The sequence below is a fragment of the Gekko japonicus genome, unplaced genomic scaffold (assembly GCF_001447785.1).
Source record: "Gekko japonicus isolate JY-2015 unplaced genomic scaffold, Gekko_japonicus_V1.1 scaffold251, whole genome shotgun sequence".
Lineage (NCBI taxonomy): Eukaryota > Metazoa > Chordata > Lepidosauria > Squamata > Gekkonidae > Gekko > Gekko japonicus.
In genome coordinates this window covers 251,533-271,435 of record NW_015161956.1, presented here as the reverse complement: position 1 = coordinate 271,435, position 19,903 = coordinate 251,533, and the positions used below count along the sequence as shown (strand labels likewise).

Below are 19,903 nucleotides of genomic sequence, written 5' to 3'. Positions count from 1 at the left end.
GGGGGGGGGGTCAACAGTGGGAGGGCTTCTAATGTCCTGGCCCCACTGCTGGACCTCCTGATGGCACCTGGTATTTTTGGCCACTGTGTGAGACACAGAGTGTTGGACTGGATGGGCCTTTGGCCTGATCCAACATTGGCGTCTCTTATGTTCTTATGTTCTAAAGCATTTGGGATTGCTTTCCTTACTATGTTTGGATCATCTTAAGTTAATGTATGAGTTGTTTTTTCTAAAGTAACACCTCAGTATTCAGGTTAAATTGCCGTGTTGGCACTTTGCGATAAATAAGTGGGTTTTGGGTCGCAGTTTGGGCACTCAGTCTCTAAAAGGTTCTCCATCACTGCTCTAGGCTGATCCTGCACTGAGCAGGGGGTTGGACTAGATGGCCTGTATGACCCCTTCCAACTCTCTGATTCTATGATTTGGCAACAAAGTTTCTGGATCCTCAACACAGAGGACAATATTTATCAGAAGATGAATTATCTACGGCTCTTGAAACAGATGTGGAAATAGCCAAGAATAACTCCAATATAACCACCATAATGATGGGCATTGCTGAGTACAATGCAAAAGAAAAACTTTCAAACCAAAGCATTATTTGACAGGCAGCAGAGAAAAGGGAGGGATATCTTAATACCCAGCTATTATTCAGCTTTGTTCTAAGCCAGGCTCCCCAACCTTTTTGAGCCTGTAGGCACCTTGGGAATTCTGACAGAGTGGTCGGTGCCACAACAGAATCTTGGTGGCTGAGGTTATACACTTAACAGTAAATATTTCAGGCAGGAGCCCTGTTTAACAGGATGCCTTTTAAATTGAACACATTGTTTAATTGATTTTTTTTTTTTTTTTGCTTAACCACAACTTACGTTCAGTCACGCAATGAGGATCTTTGTGCTGTGGTAGCAACTGTTGCCAAAGCCATGTTTTGTTTTTAAATTGCACAGTGAATCAGATTCCTGATTGGAAGCCCTGTTGGGCAAAAGCCCCATCTGGCCCCACCCACTTTCTAAAAACACTTGGCGGGGGCACCAGGGTGGCACCCACAGGCACCACACGAGGGGCTCCTGCTCTAAACTTTCTAGTTTTGTTCACAAGAAGCAGTGGAAGTTAGTGGAAGCTTTCATCTCAATGAAGAACAAAAAAAGGAATAGATTATTGTTTCTATTTCTCAAAAACTTTCTTCTGGAGAAGAAGTCACAAGCACAGTATAGTGAAGAAGGTGGAACCATAAGTCGCCCTTGCTCGTATACTCATTGGAAAGAAACTTCGTTTGTTAAAAAAAGGTGGTTTAAGTAGTTCTGAATTAGATTTGCCTCAATCAGATATGAAACTTACAAATAATGCATTAGTGAAGCTACAGAGAGTGACAGTTAAGGTGAAGTACCCAATTGACCTCTGCAGTGACAGTTAAATTCTACTGAAATAGCTGAGTGGTGTATGTACAACAATCCCATAATGGTGTGGCTGCTACCATGTTTTTGGCTGTGGCATGGTACTTTTCTGTTAATCGCTTGTTCTCCATTTGTGTCTTACATTTTGTGTCTTGCTCTGCTGCCAGGGGAAGTTAGGAATGGAAGACACATTATTATGCGCTGAACTACACAGCTGCTTTACCAGCCGTTATATGAGTCCCTATCTTTGCCCTGTGTGAAGAAAAGTAACATAGGGATGGCTATTTTGAGCAGACAAATGGTGGGAAAACAGAAAGTTAAACAGCTCTTCCTTCTGTCATTTTTCTGCTTGGTTTAACACCCTGTCATGACATGGCTGCTTTTCATTTTTTTAAAATGGACCAGTGGATACTTACCATGAGGGGTCCTTCTCCTCTGAGATAAGGAGGCCATCTTGATGGGTGTTTCCCACCCTATCTGTAGGGGGGCAGGAACCAATAATCTTCAACTTCCTGTCCTCTTGGTGGGGAACGCCCATCTCCTCAGTTCTGGAACTCACAGAAGCAGTAATAACACTAATAACAATAATAACATTGAACCATAACAACAGAGCCATAACCGGCTAACTACTGAGGAATAAACAGTATAGCATCAAAGACAGGAAGGAAGCAAAGAGGTATGAAAAAACACTAGGTAAGGAGCAGCAGAATTAAAGGCTGACAATGATGTGGGAGGGTGAAGAGGTCCTCCTTATCTCAGAGGAGAAGGATCCCTCATGGTAAGTATCCACTGGTCCATTCTCCCTCTGAGGTGGAGGCCATCTTGTGGGTGATTCCCATCCATCATCCAGGGAGGCAGGAACTTCAAAAAACTTCCTGTTTCCTGGGGTGGGAGTCACCCTTAGCTCAGTTCTTTTCCTGCCTCTAGAGGGAGAGCAGCTAGCTAGGCTTTGCCTATCCTTTCATCAGCTTTTCAAAATACCCTTTTCTCTCTAACTCCTTCCTTCCTTACTAGGTTTTTCCTTCTTTTTCCCCTCTGCTATTCAAACAAAAACAGAAAAAGAAAAAAAAGAACCCCTTTATTGTACAGCTTCACTTTACTCCTCCTTCCCCCCTCCTTTTCTTGCCTTTTGGCCATAGGAGGTCTTTTGCAGCTGCAGCTCCTTACATAACGCTGCATTCTAAGGTCCGCTTGAGAGCTATGGACCGAAACATTGCAGCGGACGGATTCCTTTCTATTCCCGACAATGATTCCGCTGGGAAGGAGCACGCGGTTTCCGTGGCTCAGAGGAAACAGATTGCGCCATCGCACCACGATCGGGAGGCGCCGGAGAAAAGCCGCGCCAAAAAGAAATCGGCAAAGAAGGCTGCGCCGCCCGCGGTGGCCATTTTGAAGCAGATTGATTTGCATGCTTCCGAACCGGGGGGCTGTTCAAAATGCCTATCCCCATTGACCACGCCCGCTAACGCACATGGGCATTGTTACAGCTCCGCTGTCGCAATGAGCCAAAAAGATGTCGAGGCGGACGAAGGAGAAGAAGACGGAGACGAGGATTCACAAACCGGTGACATATATGACCGTGGTCCCCCTACCCTGTCCGAGGACGCTATGGCATTTTTAAGAAAAGCCATAAGGGAGGAGCTAGCCCACTCAAGGGGAGGGGATAAGAGACCCAGATCTCCATCTCCTTCAGAATTTTTTGACCCAGATAAGCGCAAACGTATACCTTCCTGGCCCACTAAAATAGCCAAAAAAGGCCATACCTCACAAGCCCTAATGCAAGAGCCCCCGGAAGAGGACTGTTTGTCCCAAGTTTCCAGTGGGGAGGTTGAAGGAGAGTTTTCCTCAGATAATGAAGAGGAAAAAGAAAGGAAGCCTAGTGCTTCAGAGCAGTCCCACTGTTTCTTTAAGGGAGAGGATCTCCCATATCTTTTATCAAAAACGTTGTCAGCATTGCACATTCAAAACATCCAAACTCTGACTAACAAAGGGGAAAGTAAATCTGGAGAGGAGGGAGATGAAATGACAGATGAGTTTTTTCCCCCAGTAGACTATTCAGAACAGGCCTTTCCTTTTCCTGACTTCTATGTAAGAAAACTTAAAACTGAGTGGCAAAGACCTATGTCTAATAAATCATGCCCACCTTCCATCAAAAAGCTATACCCCACTACCTCCCTAGCTTCTAGCATCCTGCAGATACCATCAGTGGATGCACCTGTGGCAGCATTACAATCCTCTGGCTTAGTCTCCGAGGAAGGCCATGGCAATCTGCGCAATAATCTGGACAAAAGAGCAGAGTCTGCCCTTAAGAAAACTCATGAGGCGAATGCAATGGCAATTAAGTCTTCCTCAGCGGCCTCTACAGTGTCAAGGGTGGCCATAGTATGGATGAGAAAATTAATACAGATGTTACCAGGGAACAATCCAAGATTAATGGAAGGGGCCACCAGGATTTTAAAAGCCATCTCATACACGGCTGACGCTACTCTAGACTCTATGGTCTTCTCATCCAAAGCCATGGCAGCTGCAATGGCAGTACGGCGCCTAGTATGGCTGAGGTCTTGGCCAGCGGACTACCAGTCTAAGGCAATAGTTATAGCTTACCCTTTTCAGGGTGATAAGCTTTTTGAGGAACCACTAGAGAAAATACTGGTAGAAACCAGAGACAAAAAGAAAGCGCTCCCCAAATTTGTAAGATTAGGAGAAAAACCTTCTACATCTTTTTCCTTTTGTTCTCAACACACACTCCCAAGATTTCGCCAGGAGAACAGAAGGGCACCATGGGGTGGCAACTACAATAACAACTACAACAACAGACAATCCTTTCGTAGAGGATCAAGCAACAATAGATTCTCAAGGCCAAACTTCCTTAGGCAAGACAAAGGGGACAAAAACCCCCAAACCCCAAGAGCGTGACTATCCTCAGTCACCAGTAGGGGGCCGTCTCGCTCAATTCAAAGAGGCTTGGATCGAATCACGACCAGACCCCTGGACATTAGGCGTAATAACCGAAGGTTACAAATTAGAATTCAAGAAAATTCCCCCTCCAGAGTTTATTGTTTCTTCCGTGTCCAAAAACAGTACAAAAAGAAACAGGACTTGATCTGCAGTAACACATTTATTAAACATCAAAGCCATAGAGCCAGTCCCTCTTCAACAACAGGGACGGGGCATTTATTCAATATTCTTTACAGTCCCCAAGAAGTCAGGAGATTGGAGGGCAATTTTAGACCTAAAATTCGTAAACAAATTTATCGTCCCCAAGCACTTTCGCATGGAAACAATGAGGTCAATTGCAGAATCGCTCCAACTACAGGAATTTCTAGTCTCACTAGACCTAACAGAAGCTTTTCTCCCTTTCTCACAATACAAGAACTCGTGGGCACTCCATGAAACTGCTGAGCGGTCGGGTTAGAACGGATAAAAGGAAGTACTTCTTCACCCAAAGAGTGATTAACACACGGAATTCACTGCCACAGGAAGTGGTGGCGGCTACAAGCATGGACGGCTTCAAAAGGGAATTAGATAAGCATATGGAGCAGAGGTCCATCAGTGGCTATTAGCCACAAGGTATAGATAGGGGCTCTGGGGCAAGTGATGCTCTGTCTTCTTGGTGCTTGGGGGGGGGGTCAACAGTGGGAGGGCTTCTAATGTCCTGGCCCCACTGGTGGACCTCCTGATGGCACTGGTATTTCTGGCCACTGTGTAACACAGAGTGTTGGACTGGATGGGCCTTTGGCCTGATCCAACATTGGCATCTCTTATGTTCTTATTTACATATTCCAATCTTTCCCTCGCACAGGAGGTTCTTGCGTTTCTGTCTGGGAGACCATCACTTCCAGTTCCGAGCTCTTCCCTTTGGACTTGCGTCAGCTCCCAAGGTATTCACAAAGATATTGATCCATCCCATTGTAGTCCTCCGAAAAATGGGAATACACATTCATCCATATCTAGACGACCTGTTGATCAGATCGAAGACGTGGAAAAGGTCAGTATTAGACACACAAAGGACACTTCAATGTCTACAACACTTTGGTTTTCTAGTGAATATGAACAAAAGTTCCCTGACTCCATCTCAGACTCTGAATCACTTGGTTTTCTAGTGAATATGAACAAAAGTTCCCTGACTCCATCTCAGACTCTGAATCACTTGGGAGTCATTATAAACACCAAAACAACATCCCTGTATTTACCCATGGAGAAGATCCAAAAGATAAAATCAGATCATCAAGGCAAGAACATCGTCCTTATGCATTCTAACCAAGTTAATGGGAATGATGGTGGCATCGTTCGATACCCTTCAATGGGGAAGATTCCACTCAAGACAACTTCAGTTGTTTCTAAGACCATATCAAACCTCGATAACTTGGAAGATGGACATTTCCCTGAAGGTCCCGATTCAAGTGAAGCTGAGTCTGCATTGGTGGAAAAAAGAATCCAGTCTCTCCAGAGGGAAATCATTTTGGATTCAAGAGCGGAATCAGATGTTCACAGATGCAAGCTTAACAGGATGGGGAGCCACGATCCAGAACCAACCTGCATAGGGAAAATGGTCAAAGCTGGAGCAGACTCTTCCAATCAATCTACTGGAGCTCCGTGCAATAAGACTCGCTCTTCTATGCTTCTCATCTCAGATCAGAGGGACTCATGTTCTTATTCGCACGGACAACATCTCTGCGAAGGCCTAGTTGAACAAACAAGGAGGATCCAGATCTCCAATGCTACACAGAGAAGCAGTAAAGATACTGACCTGGGCAGAATCAAACTTAGCGTCCATGCAAGCAGAACATGTACAAGGAGCAATAAATCTACAAGCAGACTGGTTGAGCCGTCAAACAATTCAGGAAGGCGAATGGTCAATCAACAAGAAAATATTCCAGATCATAACACACAATATGGGCAATCCCATAGTGGACCTGTTTGCAACAGCCAGCAATGCCCAACTAACAAGGTTCTTCACAAGATTCTTTCATCATCAAGCAGAAGATACGGACGCCCTAACGGCCCAGTGGCCCAAGGGTCTTTTATACGCCTTTCCACCATTACCGATATTACCTTGGTTTCTGCGAAGAGTAAGCATATTAAAAGCCGAAGTCATTGAAATAGCTCCATATTGGCCGAGACGTCCATGGTTCACTTTCTTGCAGGAGATGGCGACAACCCCTCCTCTAGTGTTACCAATCTCTCCGGACATGCTGATTCAAGGGCCCTTTTGGCACCCGAGTCCGGAATGGTTCAAACTAGCCGCGTGGAAATTGAAAGGAACCGGCTAAGAAAACTTGGATATAATCAGAAGGTAATAGAGACTATTCTAACATCACGTAAACCTTCTACGGTGAGGATTTACAACTATACTTGGAAAGTGTTTGTGCGGTGGTCGAGAAGAAAGAAAGTGGATCCTTTACGCCCCAACATAAGTTCCATTCTAGAATTTCTCCAAGACAGCGTAGACACTGGGCTTCGGGTGGCAACACTCAAGAGACAGATTGTAGCACTGTCCACAGTTTTACCTCACTACAGGGATTTACCGGTTTCTCAGCATCCCCATATTCGACATTTCCTAAAAGGAGCTTCTTTTAAGTCACCTCTAACCCAGCATAGATTCCCAACTTGGAAACTGAATACGGTACTCAATGCATTAACTAGAAGTCCATTTGAGCCTTTAAAGGAAATATCTCTAAAAATTTTAAGAATGAAAGTGCTATTCTTGGTGTCAATCACCTCGGCTAGACGAGTTTCCGAGCTTGGTGCTCTTTCAATTAGGTCGGATCTTTGTATATTCCATAAGGACAAAGTCGTCCTTAGGACTGATCCCACTTTCCGTACCAAAATTAATACTAATTTCCACAACTCTCAAGAAATCTATCTGCCATCTTTTTGTCCGAATCCGGCACACCCCAAAGAAAGGCTTTGGCATACTCTAGATGTTCGCAGGGCACTTAAATGCTACATACACAGAACGTCTTCCATTAGGAAAACTGAGGCACTATTTATTAATATTTCTCCTCCACATACGGGAAGAAAAATGTCCAATTCTACGTTGAGCTCAACTGTTAAAGCTTGTATCGCAGAGGCATATAAAAGCTCTAAGCAACAGATCCCTGAAGGTATCATGGCGCATTCTCTGCGCAGTGCGGCCACTAATGCGGCGCTACATAATAGAGCATCACTAGAAGAAATCTGCAAGGCTGCAACGTGGTCATCTGTGTTGACTTTCATCAGACACTATAAAATTAACGTGTATGATTCGGCAGATGCGGCCTTTGGAAGGAGAGTACTGCAGTCTGTACTTTCACATGATGACGACCACCCACCCAAAAATTAGGGACACTGCTCAGGGAGGTCCCACAAGATGGCCTCCACCTCAGAGGGAGAACGACCATTGGTACTTACCGTGAGGGGTCCTTCTCCTCTGAGGGTTGGAGTACATCTTAGCCCTCCCGGGTTGTCATCATGCGTGAGTATCCTTGCCTTCATTCCTTGAGTTACCTTGTTTTTTGTTTCTATACTATTGTTAAAACCTTTTACTTGTAGAGAGAAGTGAGTTACAACTTCTTCCTGTTCTTTAGCATGTGGTTAAGTTTTTTATAGTTAACAGATTTTGAGGTTAATTCTCTAGGAGCACCCAAACTGAGCTAAGGGTGACTCCCACCACAGGAAACAGGAAGTTTTTTGAAGTTCCTGCCTCCCTGGATGATGGATGGGAATCACCCACAAGATGTCCTCCAGCCCTCAGAGGAGAAGGACCCCTCACGGTAAGTACCAATGGTCATTCTCCCTCTGAGAGGAGGACATCTTGATGGGACCTCCCATAGCAGTGTCCTCATCTGTTGGGTGGGTCATCGTCATGGTTGGTCAGAACGTGTTGCAGAACTCTTCGCCCAAAGGCTGCGTCTGCTGAGTCGTACAAGTTTATTTTGTAGTGCTTAACAAAACGTGGAAGGAGATGCCCACAGATTTCGCCGTGCCCGTCTTTGTTCAGGCGGTAATCGTGTCCGCTGCGGCAAAGGAGGCTTCTTTCTCTCCCTCAGAGAGGAAATCGTCGGAGCATTCATGCGCAGCCATTCTTGTTCTCTCTCCAGCCGGAGTGACGAGAAGGAAAAGGGGAGGGGAGTCAGATGTGGAAGGAATGAGCTCAGGCGGGCACAGGAGAGGGGAAAATAAAGAGGAAGGGAAGGAATAAGTACTAAAGTTGAGAAAAGGCTATTTAGCAGAAAAAACAGAAAAATTAGGCACAGGCCTAACTTTTTCCTGCTCTCCCTACTGAGGCAGGAACAGAACTGAAGAGATGGGCGTTCCCCACCAAGAGGTTGAAGATTGGTTCCTGCCTCCCTACAGATAGGGTGGGAAACACCCATCAAGATGTCCTCCTCTCAGAGGGAGAAGGGAAGACTATTCACACACCACATATGCAGCATCTAGTTTTGAAATATTAATGAGTGGAAGGGTACTGAGACAGGTTTGCCCTGTCTCTGGGGCTTGTCCTACATATGTCCACCTACCAGATGTATATGATCAGCCAATTTGGTATCATAATTCTTCCATCAACAAGAATTGTATCAGAGCATGGAAAAGTACAGACCATCCCTCCACTGGCACACACTGCTCTTTATTTGATAATCTCTCGGGGGGAGGGGTTGTGTGTGGGTGTTGGTTTTTTTTTGCATTCTTCTTGTTCGAAATGAGATGTTTTGTGTACAAATATTTAGGAAATGTTGAGCTTCACAGTCTGATCCTAAATACAGTACTTGAAAATAGATCCAAGTGGGTAGTACTTGGAAGCAGTACTAGGAGGTAAGCCCTGCTGGCCTCACTGGTGTTTTGAATCAGGGTAGCAATTATTAAGGTAAAGTATTTCAAAAATATTGTAGTGTTTATATTTGGGTAATAGCAGACTTGTTAATTTTTTATTCTTTTTTGCATACATATTTGCCATAGGTAGCAACAAGGAGCCATGTTTTCTTATTTGATATTTTCCTTCTGGGAGCTCGAGTGTTTAAGAATGGCCTCCAAATGATACTGGAAGATAGGAACATTTTGAAAGTATGTATTTGGCTTATGAGAATATTTGATAGCACATACAGGGAAAATGTGGGGTAGTCTGAATATAGCAACAAAAACATGTCTGTGTATGTTTATACATTTATCCCCATTCCTGTTCAACTAAAATTCAGGTTGTTTTTCCCTGCTGTTACTTAGGTTATCCATGACTGCCGGTGGCTTTCTGATTGCCTTTCTCATCAGTATGGAATTATGCTGTCCAATGTCTTTGATACACAGGTAGTTTGCTGGGTAGCTTCCAGATCGAGCTGTTTTGTAAAGGAATGCTTTATCTTGAAGGACATTGATTTTTTAATGCATGCAACTTTCCACAGAATCTGAATACCCATATGAACTCAGTTTCATGAGAAACCTACTTCAGTTTTAGCCCTCATGGTTTTGGAAACAGGCATGAGGGCTAACAACATACCGGTAGAAACCAGAAACATCCTATGTTTTGCACTGCAGATGTCCTTGTGCTTGTTGATGGAACCTGACCAGAATATTTCTGATAACATTCTGCTGCTTATGTCCCACCATTACTCCCATTACATCATTGGTTTTATAACAAACATTTCAATTTCTGCAAAACACTCAGCTTACTAGCTTTAATAAACATGTAGAAGATATATACAAATAATTAAAAGTGATATCTGATTGAATGGCACAAAATTTTGGCTTGGTGACAGCACAGTAATCCTCCATGCACTGTAGCACCATGTGTGCTTCTGGCCACAATGTACTTACTTTTGCTTCCCTTCCCATAGGTTGCTGATGTCTTGTACTTTTCAATGGAAACAGGTGGTTTCCTTCCAAACTGTATTTGCACTCTACAAGAATGCTTGATGCAACACCTGGGATTGCCCTACAAACAAGTCTCTTTCATGGTACGAAGGCAGCATGCAGTTGAGGTAAGTGAGTCTGCTGGGATGATCCTTTCCTTTTGAAGCAAATTTAATCTGATTGTGGCCCCTTGGAACTGTATCTGTTGTGATTTATCAGATTGTTAGAGTGCCTTTACAGTCTCCTTTAACAGTGGAAACTTCAATGAGTGGAGCATAGCCAAGAAAAGACAGTGCTTTTATATTCATTATCTTTTGTTTAGTACTGGCCTAGGTACTACAAACAAAGACATAACATTAACATGAAAGACTTTTGGGGTTACCATCCAAGCAGAGTATCTGTAGTCATCTTTTGTCCAGGTAGTCATTTTTCTGAAGATGTTTATATCAATTTAGTATGTGAGGACTTGAAATATAAAAACCCTGTATAGTAGGTCATTATTACCATACTCAGGGGGGGGGGGCACTGAGACTTATGGGAAGCCATGCAGGAAACTGATGGTAGAGGCAAGATTTAACTGGGGATGTCCTTATTTAGTAGACCAATCCTTTTAGGCATGATGTTTAATCAGAAATCGCATCCAGTTTTAGAATAATGTTTTTACCAATTCTTGTTACTCTTTAAATTATACATTTGTCATTATACATTCGGGGCATACAGAGAAACCCTGAGGTGTGGTTTGTGAGACCCCTTCCACCTGCATTGCTGAATGTGTTGGCTCTGGAAACATTTTACCTTCTCCCTCTTCGTATGATGCTCCTGGATGAAATTATGTCTGATCTAACAGCTTTGGTTGATGGATACCTAAATGCATTTCGAGAAGGGTCTGCAGACCCACTGGGGAGCACAGAGGTAGGGATCATTTTATGTCTTATTTCTGCCAGTCTTTTCATTTTAATTCAGATCCAGTAACGATATGGATTCATAATTCAAACACGTACATCTAAAATATTTCTGTTGAGCATGCCATTAAATGGTTGGAGGGCCCCCTCTCCTCATTCCAGAGGGGTAGCCTTGTTAGTCTGTTTTAAAAAGAAACAGGAGTCCTTAAAGACTAACAAAATGTTATTCTAGCATAGGATTATTATTATTTTTTTTGGGGGGGGGGGGGACTAAAGCCTGAAGATGCTCTGAAGATGGGCTCTGAAGATGGGCTCTAGTTAGGGCTGCCAGCTCTGGGTTGGGAAATACCTGGAGATTTTGGGGGTGGAGCCTGGGGAGGGACCTCAGCAGGCTATAATGCCACAGAGTCCACTCTCCAATGCAGTCATTTTCTCCAGGGGAACTGATCTTGATTGTCTGGAGATCAACTGTAATAGCAGGAGATCCCCAGGTGCCACCTGGAGGTTCGCAACACTAGCTCTACTCCATGAAAGCTGCAGTTGGAATATTATTTTGTTAGTCTTCAAGGTGCCACTAGTCCCCTACTTATTTTGGGGACTTCATGTTAAGGATTTTGGTACAGAGAAAATAGTTGTCCCAGTGCATTCAGATCTACTTTATATCTTCCACCAAAAATGAATGCCTTGTGTTTCTGCTTTGTATTGACTGTTTTCTAATGTTGAATAGGCATTTTTATGTCAGAACAATACAATAAACTTTGAGAGAACATGAGCTAACAGTTGTCCCTGGAACCGGCAGAGTGCTGTATGAAGAGCATTCATATATCTTGAAACATTACAGAAAAGATGGGATTCGCTCTATGTCGAAATATGAGGGGTTGCGATTTAAACTTTGAAGCAGCTCTCAGTGTGGTATTTTATATAACCAGGATTCACTGCTTCTGTGTTGTAACAATTCTCCATGCAGCTCTTGCTGTTGCTGTGAATGCAGAGGAGATGGCTCCAGCAGCAATGGAGCCATCTACTTAGCAGTTTCCCCCCACTACTTTTCTCACCTCAGCTCCCCATGGCAGTAGCTGGTTAGATATAATGCTATAACAATCTACTGCCACGATCGAGTAGTGCCTTTGAATTCCTAGCCTCTATTTTTTAAAGTCAGCCTCCAGCTTTTTTCACAGCAGAGATATAAAGCTTGCATATTTCCCTTTATATTTCCATAATGAAAAGGGTTAGCAACATTCTGTTTCTAAAATGAGAATTTAGAAGAGTTAGCAGATCATAGCTGTAGATCATGGTAAAGTAACGTCTATAACAATATATTAGTTGTCATTTAAAACACACACACAAAGACTTCCAGTGATCTACATCTATCTGGCAACCAAGAAGTTAGTAGTATAAAGGAAACCATTATGCTTTTGAACCAAACTGAAACTATTAAGTTTGTGTACTCAATAAACTATATTTCTGTTTTAAGTAAAAACAGCTGCTCTATTTAGAATAAAGGATCCCCTTTCACCTCACAGCTACCCCCACAAGCTGACTGTTCTGTCATTCTACCAAATGTAACTAAGCCGTTCTGTTCTTTGGGTTAAACTAAGAAGTCTAAGGGAAGAGAGCCTTTGGTGGCAGCAGAAATCATTAGGAAACACTAAAGAGGTCAAGGAGGCAGCAGAATACTGGTCATTTTAGAGCATTACAGAGAGGTGCCATTACAGGTGTTACATACCAGGGCTTACAATACAGGGGGTAAAACGTTACTATGATTATAATAATCTATAATGTTGTGGCTTTATATCAGTTGTCATTTTTAGAAAAGCCTTTCAGTGCTACAGTGGGGGAAATGGCAGCTATGAGGTACAGAGAAGGAAAATGGTGCTGATGTGGGTGGAACCTTGGATAATGTTCACCTTCCCATCCAGACTGCCTGATAATATGCTTAGACTGCATTCTTTCAAAAAGAGAGAGAGAGAGAACAAAGCAGCTTTGGGAAGGAGAAGACCAATGGTGGAGAGGACCAAAAATGGACAAAAGACAACTGAAACAGTATTAGACCATGGTGTCATGTAGATATTCACCCCCCAAAAAACCCCAGAGTGTTGCTTTTTTTAAAATCAGCAATTGAATATTCTTAGTACTACATTCTAACAATGTGTTTATTGTTATTTATCTGTGTTATTTATAGTCCGCCTTTCTCACAGGGACTTGGTAGATTACACATAGTAGTCAGCATACTCAACAAAGCAGGACATTCAATAAACGATGCATAACAATTGTAGAAGTCTAGAACCAACGAGAAAGAACTGAAGCCTAGAATAAGTATTAACATGACACATTAACTGGTACAAAAATTATATAATAGGATCCCATTTACAGTAAGCTATAAACAGCAGTATAGACCACAGTCCTTAATCATTATCCAAATAAAGCAAAGTTTGAGTCCAGGGGCACTATTAAGACCAACAAAGTTTAATGCCAGGTATAAGCTTTATCCAATTAATCATTAGTGCAGTGCAAAAAATCCATCTCGGATAGTTCCATTTTGCATAGTTTGCAGACTGCCAGGAGCATGGGAGCCTTCCTGACCTCAGGCAGGCCATTCCACAAGCCAGGAGCCACAATGGAGAAAGCACGTGTATGGGCAGTTGTGATTTTGCTCATTTGTAGGTTGGCAGCTGCAGTAGTCCCTGCTGACATGAGCAAAGCTGTTGTGATGGAGCATAAGGGGAGAAGCAATCCTACACATAAGAAGGACCAAGACCATGAAGGGCTTTGTATGTGATAGCCAGTACCTTAAATTGAGCTGGGTGTATCAGATTCTCTGAATCCGCAGCTTTCATTAAAAAAAAAAAAGTCTCTGGCACCACTACAGAGGTATAAGGAGAAAGGCATATTTCTGCAATGAAAGTGGCTGCAGACTTTTAAAAATAATGACAGCTAATCGTTCAGCGAAACTGAAACACAGAATGTTAGATTCTTATATGGATATAAAAGCGTTGATAGCTGGAAAAGCTCTGGTGGTTGGGGCAGGGGTGGGACTGACCGTTGCTGGAAAACTGCCACACGGAAGCCCCATAGCCATTGTGCTGTATCAGCAGCAGCAACAGGGAAAACACAGAAGCCTGTCCCTGTCTATGAGAGTCCTTGCTTGGAAGCAGAACAGATGGGCACCATGCAATAATTACTTTAAAATAATATATATTTTCCTCACTCTGGCTTTTTTCTTTTCAAGTGAAAGCATGAGTGAAGTTTTTGATAGCTTGGCAGGCCCAATGGTTTAAAGATATCAGTGAAAGGCTTCTCCCTCACTGTCCCCACACCACTGCCCTCCACTGTGCTGTTGTCAACTGGGGAGGACATTCCCAGGCCTAAGAATGGGAAGGAGAGGAGGTTATGGCACCTTGCCTCTCACTTCCCTGTGATGGACCTTCCTTCCTTCAGGAAGTCTCTGTTTGGTGTAGTGGTTTGTTTGTGTAGAGCCAGTTTGGTGTAGTGGTTAAGTGCATGGACTCTAATCTGGGAGAACTGGGTTTGTTTCCCCACTCCTCCACTTGCACCTGCTGGATGACCTTGGGCAAGCCATAGTTCTGGCACAGCTGTTCTTGAAAAAGAGCAGTTTCTGTCAGAGCTCTCTCAGCCCCGTCATCCTCCTCCTCCTTCTCTTCTTCCCCCCCCCAATCCTGTTGGGTATGCCTCCCTTTTAATGCCCCTGCTTGCCTCCCTTTAATCCAAGACCCAATCCTGCCACCCCCTTGACCAACTGCCCATCCTGATTGGCTAGTCTCCAGCCAGCAGCAAGATCTGCCTCATTTCAATCATCCTTCCTCCTATGGCTCCCCATACCATCCTGGCTCAAGGCTTGGTTCCAGCCTTGCAAAATCCTCACCTGACTTGTGCCGGCCTGCTTGCTTGCTTGGGTTCATACCACAGAGGTGGTTGTTCAAGGGACTGAGGCATTTCCTTGGGGTAATGCCAGCCTCTCTGGTGGCCTTGGGGCTTGACCAGGCCTGGCCATCCTCTCAGCTGGCATGGTCTGCTGCCACCATCGGTCTTGGTGAGGTAGCTGGCCAAGCTCCCCCCTGTGTCATTGGGGAAGTCTCCAGCTGCCTCCCGCTTGCCATGTTGGCCAGACTCCCCATTGTCGGCTGTCTATGTGATGCTCCATCAGGCCCCCATTAGGAGGCTGATGCTCCCATTGTGGGGGTTGGGGCTGCCCAACCACGAGGAGAACCTTGCTGCTGTCACGGGAGGAGGGAGGGTGCAGTCCGAGGCTGCCAACAGTCCTGGACACTATATTTGTATCCTTTATGCATTACTGAGCCCGTTCGGGCAGGGTAGAAATACAATAATCAATAAAATAAAATAAAACCAGAAAGAATACTTCTCCCTTTTCTTTTGCAGCTTACTTTACCCCTGCTTCAGTTTATTAGCCAGAGTAGCAAATGGACACTAAATAGGGAGTAATCCACCATTTAGAGGACCTTACATGAAAACACTTTCCTTTTGAAATGTGGAAATGCCACAGAGCTACTGTGATTGAGACCCCTGTCTATTTTAACCTTCATGTTTTGTTCCATATGTAGATGATAAATGCCTACTGATTACTGATAATCTCTTTGTGTGTGAATCAGTTCTCTTGCATGGAGCTACCACAAGAGCTACGACAATTGGCAAATTTTCACAAGCTACAAAGGGAAAAAGCAGTGCAGAAGTTTCAACAGAATGAAGAAGGCCTCCTCATTAGGAAACCAGCGGAGACTCTGGAAAGAAAGACAGCAAGAAAGGAAGCAAACGAAAGAGAAAGCACTGGCTTAATTTCTTCAAATAGGGCTGCATACCTTACAACATTTAGTGTCAGCCCTGTCCATTTCTTGGGTCCAGTTAATCAGGACAACTCTGTAAAAGAAGAGTGGAAGACAAATAACTGGGATAGTCATAGCACCACGGCTGGGGGTAGTAATGTGAACTCTGAAATAGAAACAATGGATTCTGTCAGCTGGGAGCAGTTCCAGAGGCAATGTTGTACATCTGTGTCAGAAGAGACTAAGGCAAGGGAAAAGGAACAGTCTCCAAAGTTCAACCTACAAAGAAAGGCTGCTGTGATTTTAAAAGAGGAAATCAAACAATCAATAGACAAGGATGAAGTCATAACAAATACTGCAATTTCTGCCCCTTTATTTCAAAAAATGAATAGTTCTCCGGTCTCATTTCAAGGGGGAAAATTGCCCTCACCTTCTGTAGAGCCATTTTACCAAGCTCTGTCAAACACTGCAGAGTTAGAATCCGCCCTTTCAAAAGCAACTTGAAGCTGTATTTGGAGTCTCTTACAAGACTGAAGGCCTACAAAAAAAGTATAAATCTTAAGTACGCTTTGGAAATACTTCCTAGTGAAGAGTACAAGAATTACTTTGAAATGAGATTTCAAAATCAAAGAGCAAAATATTCTTTGGGATTTGAACAAGTGCATTTATTTTTAAATGCAGGTAATTGTATCTTAGTAACAAGCATACTTTTCATTATTTTTGAGACATTTTTCCTAACTATTCTCTTAAAATGGTTGCAATGCTTTATGCTTAAAATGATTAAAATTCTTTGTCACATAGAAAAAATATTTTCTAAGATGTTCTATACATTATACCTGTCCTTGAATGTAATTTCTCTGATATGTTGCAATATGACAGTATACTTAAAGACTTCTTTGGGAAATAAGTAACAATAAAATATTGAGGATAAAAATTGTAATGTAAAAATTGTAATGTAAAAATAACTCATTAGATCCAAACACTTTTTGTTCTCCCAGTGACATTCACACCACTCAGTGAGCTGTTATTCTGTTCCCAGGGGCTGTCATTCTCCTTTGGCAGCTGCCCTTCCAAGCCCAAAACAGGAATCCTACTTGCAGGGTCTACCATTCTAGGTTCAATCTAGTTTGTCTTGTTTGAAGGAGCATCATTCTGCCTTGGGGGTTTCATTCCAATACCAAAGCACTGATTCCAGTTCCAGGAACTGTCAGTCCAGGTTCAGAGCAGCTTTCTCCAAAACTGTTTTACATTTTCACTGCAATTTTTCTGTACTGTATTTCAATGGACCCATGCCAGTCAATTGGCATTTGTGGGTACATATATCCAACGGACATATTTGACATTTATTTTAGTACACCCCCCCCCCTATGCTGCTCTTAAGGAGGGGTAGGATCCAGGTCTAGTTATCACATTAATTATGCATATCTGAATGAACACACTAAATATCTGCACTTATGTAATCTAGGATTCAAAAAATATCCTGTGGCCAAATTTCCATCTAATACTGTTGCATATAGTGACCACATCAGTTCCAATTTCCAATAACTTTTATTGACATAACAGTAACTTTAAAAAGAAAAGATAACAGTACAAATTCCTTAACGCAAAAAATTCCTGTGACCAAGGGTATAAAGCAGGGTTGTGTTTTAGCTCCCTCTCTAATTTGTTCCTTTCAGATCTCCCTTCCTATTTGGCTAAAATTGATGGGCACACGCACAAATTAAACTCAGCCCCGGTTCCTATTTTATTGTATGCGGATGATGCAGCAGTTCTTTCTTTTACTAAAGTAGGATTAAAGCGCTCCCTATCAGCATTTATTTCATTCTGTAATGAGAACTCCTTACTTATTAATTTTGATAAGACTAAAATTTTGGTATTTTCTAAATCATGGAGGCGTTCTGTCTGGAAGATCAATGGAAGAGAAATTGAACAAGTTAAATCTTTTAGATACTTGGGTATTCTCTTTCATTATAATCTAAAATGGTCCATGCATCAGGAACATTCTCTTCCCATTTTCACTATCAAAAAGGTAACCAATTTGTCCCGGCCATTTTTCGGGCTACAATGATTCCCCAACTACTGTATGGGGTTCCTGTGTGGATTCAGGACCTTAATAAAAAGGTTGAACAAGTTAATGCAATCATTCTGCGTCATATTATTGGCATTCCCAACTCGATTATTTATTCTACTTTGTGTGCTGAGTTGGGTCTCTATACCATAGAATCTAGAGCTTGGATTGCTGCCATCAAATATTGGTTACATCTTTATTTTCAACCTCCTCCCAATAGTCTTATCGCTTTTCTAACTGCTGATCCATATGTTTCTAAATGGTCCCAATCAATAAGGGAGAAAATTAATTCTTTAGGAATTGACTTAGACTTCCTGGTTAATTCCAATGAAACCTATATATTCCAAATAATTCAAAGGAGAATTCAGGATATTGATTTACAATTAATAAAAGCTGGAGCAGAGGGGACTTGTTCCCCGTTTCCTGGGTCTTGCTTTCCCACAAAACTCTATGGCTCAGTACTTTTCAAGCCTAACAATCCCTTCTCAATGCGGAGCATTTATGCTGGCCAGATTCAATATATTTCCCTCGGCCATTGTCACAGGCAGATAACAAGGGCATCCATCCCCTATGAGGCAAGATTCTGCAGATGTCTCTGCAAAGAACCTGACTCTATTCAGCATGTCCTCTTAAACTGCCCGCTGTTTACTCAGCTACATCTACACCTGATTAGCCCCCTCCTTCAACTCTCTAAGGCTGCGACAAATAGAGGTACTGAATTCTTGCTAGCAGATAAAAACCCCAAAGTTACTGAGCAGGTGGCAGAGTTCCTGGCAAATGTACTTAGGGGCCAAGAAAAAGAGGAAGAGGAAAGGAGGTGGAGAGAGATAAGGTGTATCTATGATTCCTCTTTGGATAGTTAAGTTTCTTACTGCAACTGTTTTAATTACTGTTCTGAACTTTTATCCCCTATTATTATTAATATATACAATGTTACAAATCGCTGTACTCTGACCACATCATTTATTGGGTAACAGAGAAGAAACTGCTTAAAAAAAAGGCTATCTGTGGGAGCTCCCTGAAACTAAGGTGTGCATGGTGCTCCACCACCATGGTCTTAGGTTTACATCTTCAAAACACACACACACACAACCTAGTTGTTCTTGCAACCTTAATACAGACTGATGTAGAAAGAGGATGCAGGAAGACTCTATACATAACCTCTCTAACTTCCTGGTAGAGAGAGCACATACCTTCTGTTTCAGGAGACTTTCACCCCTTCCAACAACCAAGAAATCAGAAGAAGATTAAGCCTCGGAGGGCCAGCCATGAAGGAACAAGACATGCTCTTTAAGTGTCCCTTGATAATCAAGATAATTTATACTGTGGTATTCTCCATTGCTATGTACAGAGGCAAAAGCTAGATAGTAAAAAAAGCTGAAAGGAAGAAAAGTGACCTGTTTAACATGTGGTGTTATTAGAGTTTTATGGATACCATGGCCCACCAAAAAGACAAATAAGTGGGTTCTAGATAAATCAATCCTCAACTCTTTCTAGAAGCTAAAAAGACCAAACTGTGTCTATCCTACTTTGAATCATAGAATTACAGAGTTGGAAGGGGCCAAACAGGCCATCTAGTCCACCCCCCTGCTCAATGCAAGATCATCAGCGTACAGCAACCCTGACAAGTGTTTGTCCAGCTGCTGCTACAGACTGCCAGTGAGGGGGAGCTTACCACCTCCCTAGGCAGCTGATTCCATTGTTGCACAACTCTTTCTGTAAAAAAGAGCTTTTCCTGATATCCAGCTGGTACCTTCCTGCCCTTAATTTAAACCCATTATTGCGAGTCCTATCCTCTGCTGCCAACAGGAACAGCTCCCTGCCCTCCTCTAAGTCACAGCCCTTCAAATACTTAGAGAGCAATCCTGTCCCCTCTCAACCTCCTACAGACGAAACAATACCAAGTCCCTCAGCCTTTCC

At 42.9% G+C, this 19,903-nt stretch overlaps 1 protein-coding gene across 1 annotated transcript in view; it reads left to right on the top strand.

Moving 5' to 3' along the window:
- EXD1 (exonuclease 3'-5' domain containing 1) overlaps positions 1–16,419 on the top strand; it is a 47,677-nt gene extending 31,258 nt beyond the window's left edge. The window contains exons 7-11 of the mRNA XM_015429503.1: positions 9,330–9,434; positions 9,591–9,671; positions 10,199–10,342; positions 10,935–11,126; positions 15,745–16,419. Coding sequence (XP_015284989.1) covers positions 9,330–9,434; positions 9,591–9,671; positions 10,199–10,342; positions 10,935–11,126; positions 15,745–16,419 — 1,197 coding nt within the window. The remainder of the gene's footprint in view (positions 1–9,329; positions 9,435–9,590; positions 9,672–10,198; positions 10,343–10,934; positions 11,127–15,744) is intronic.
- The last annotated feature ends 3,484 nt before the right edge of the window (positions 16,420–19,903 follow it).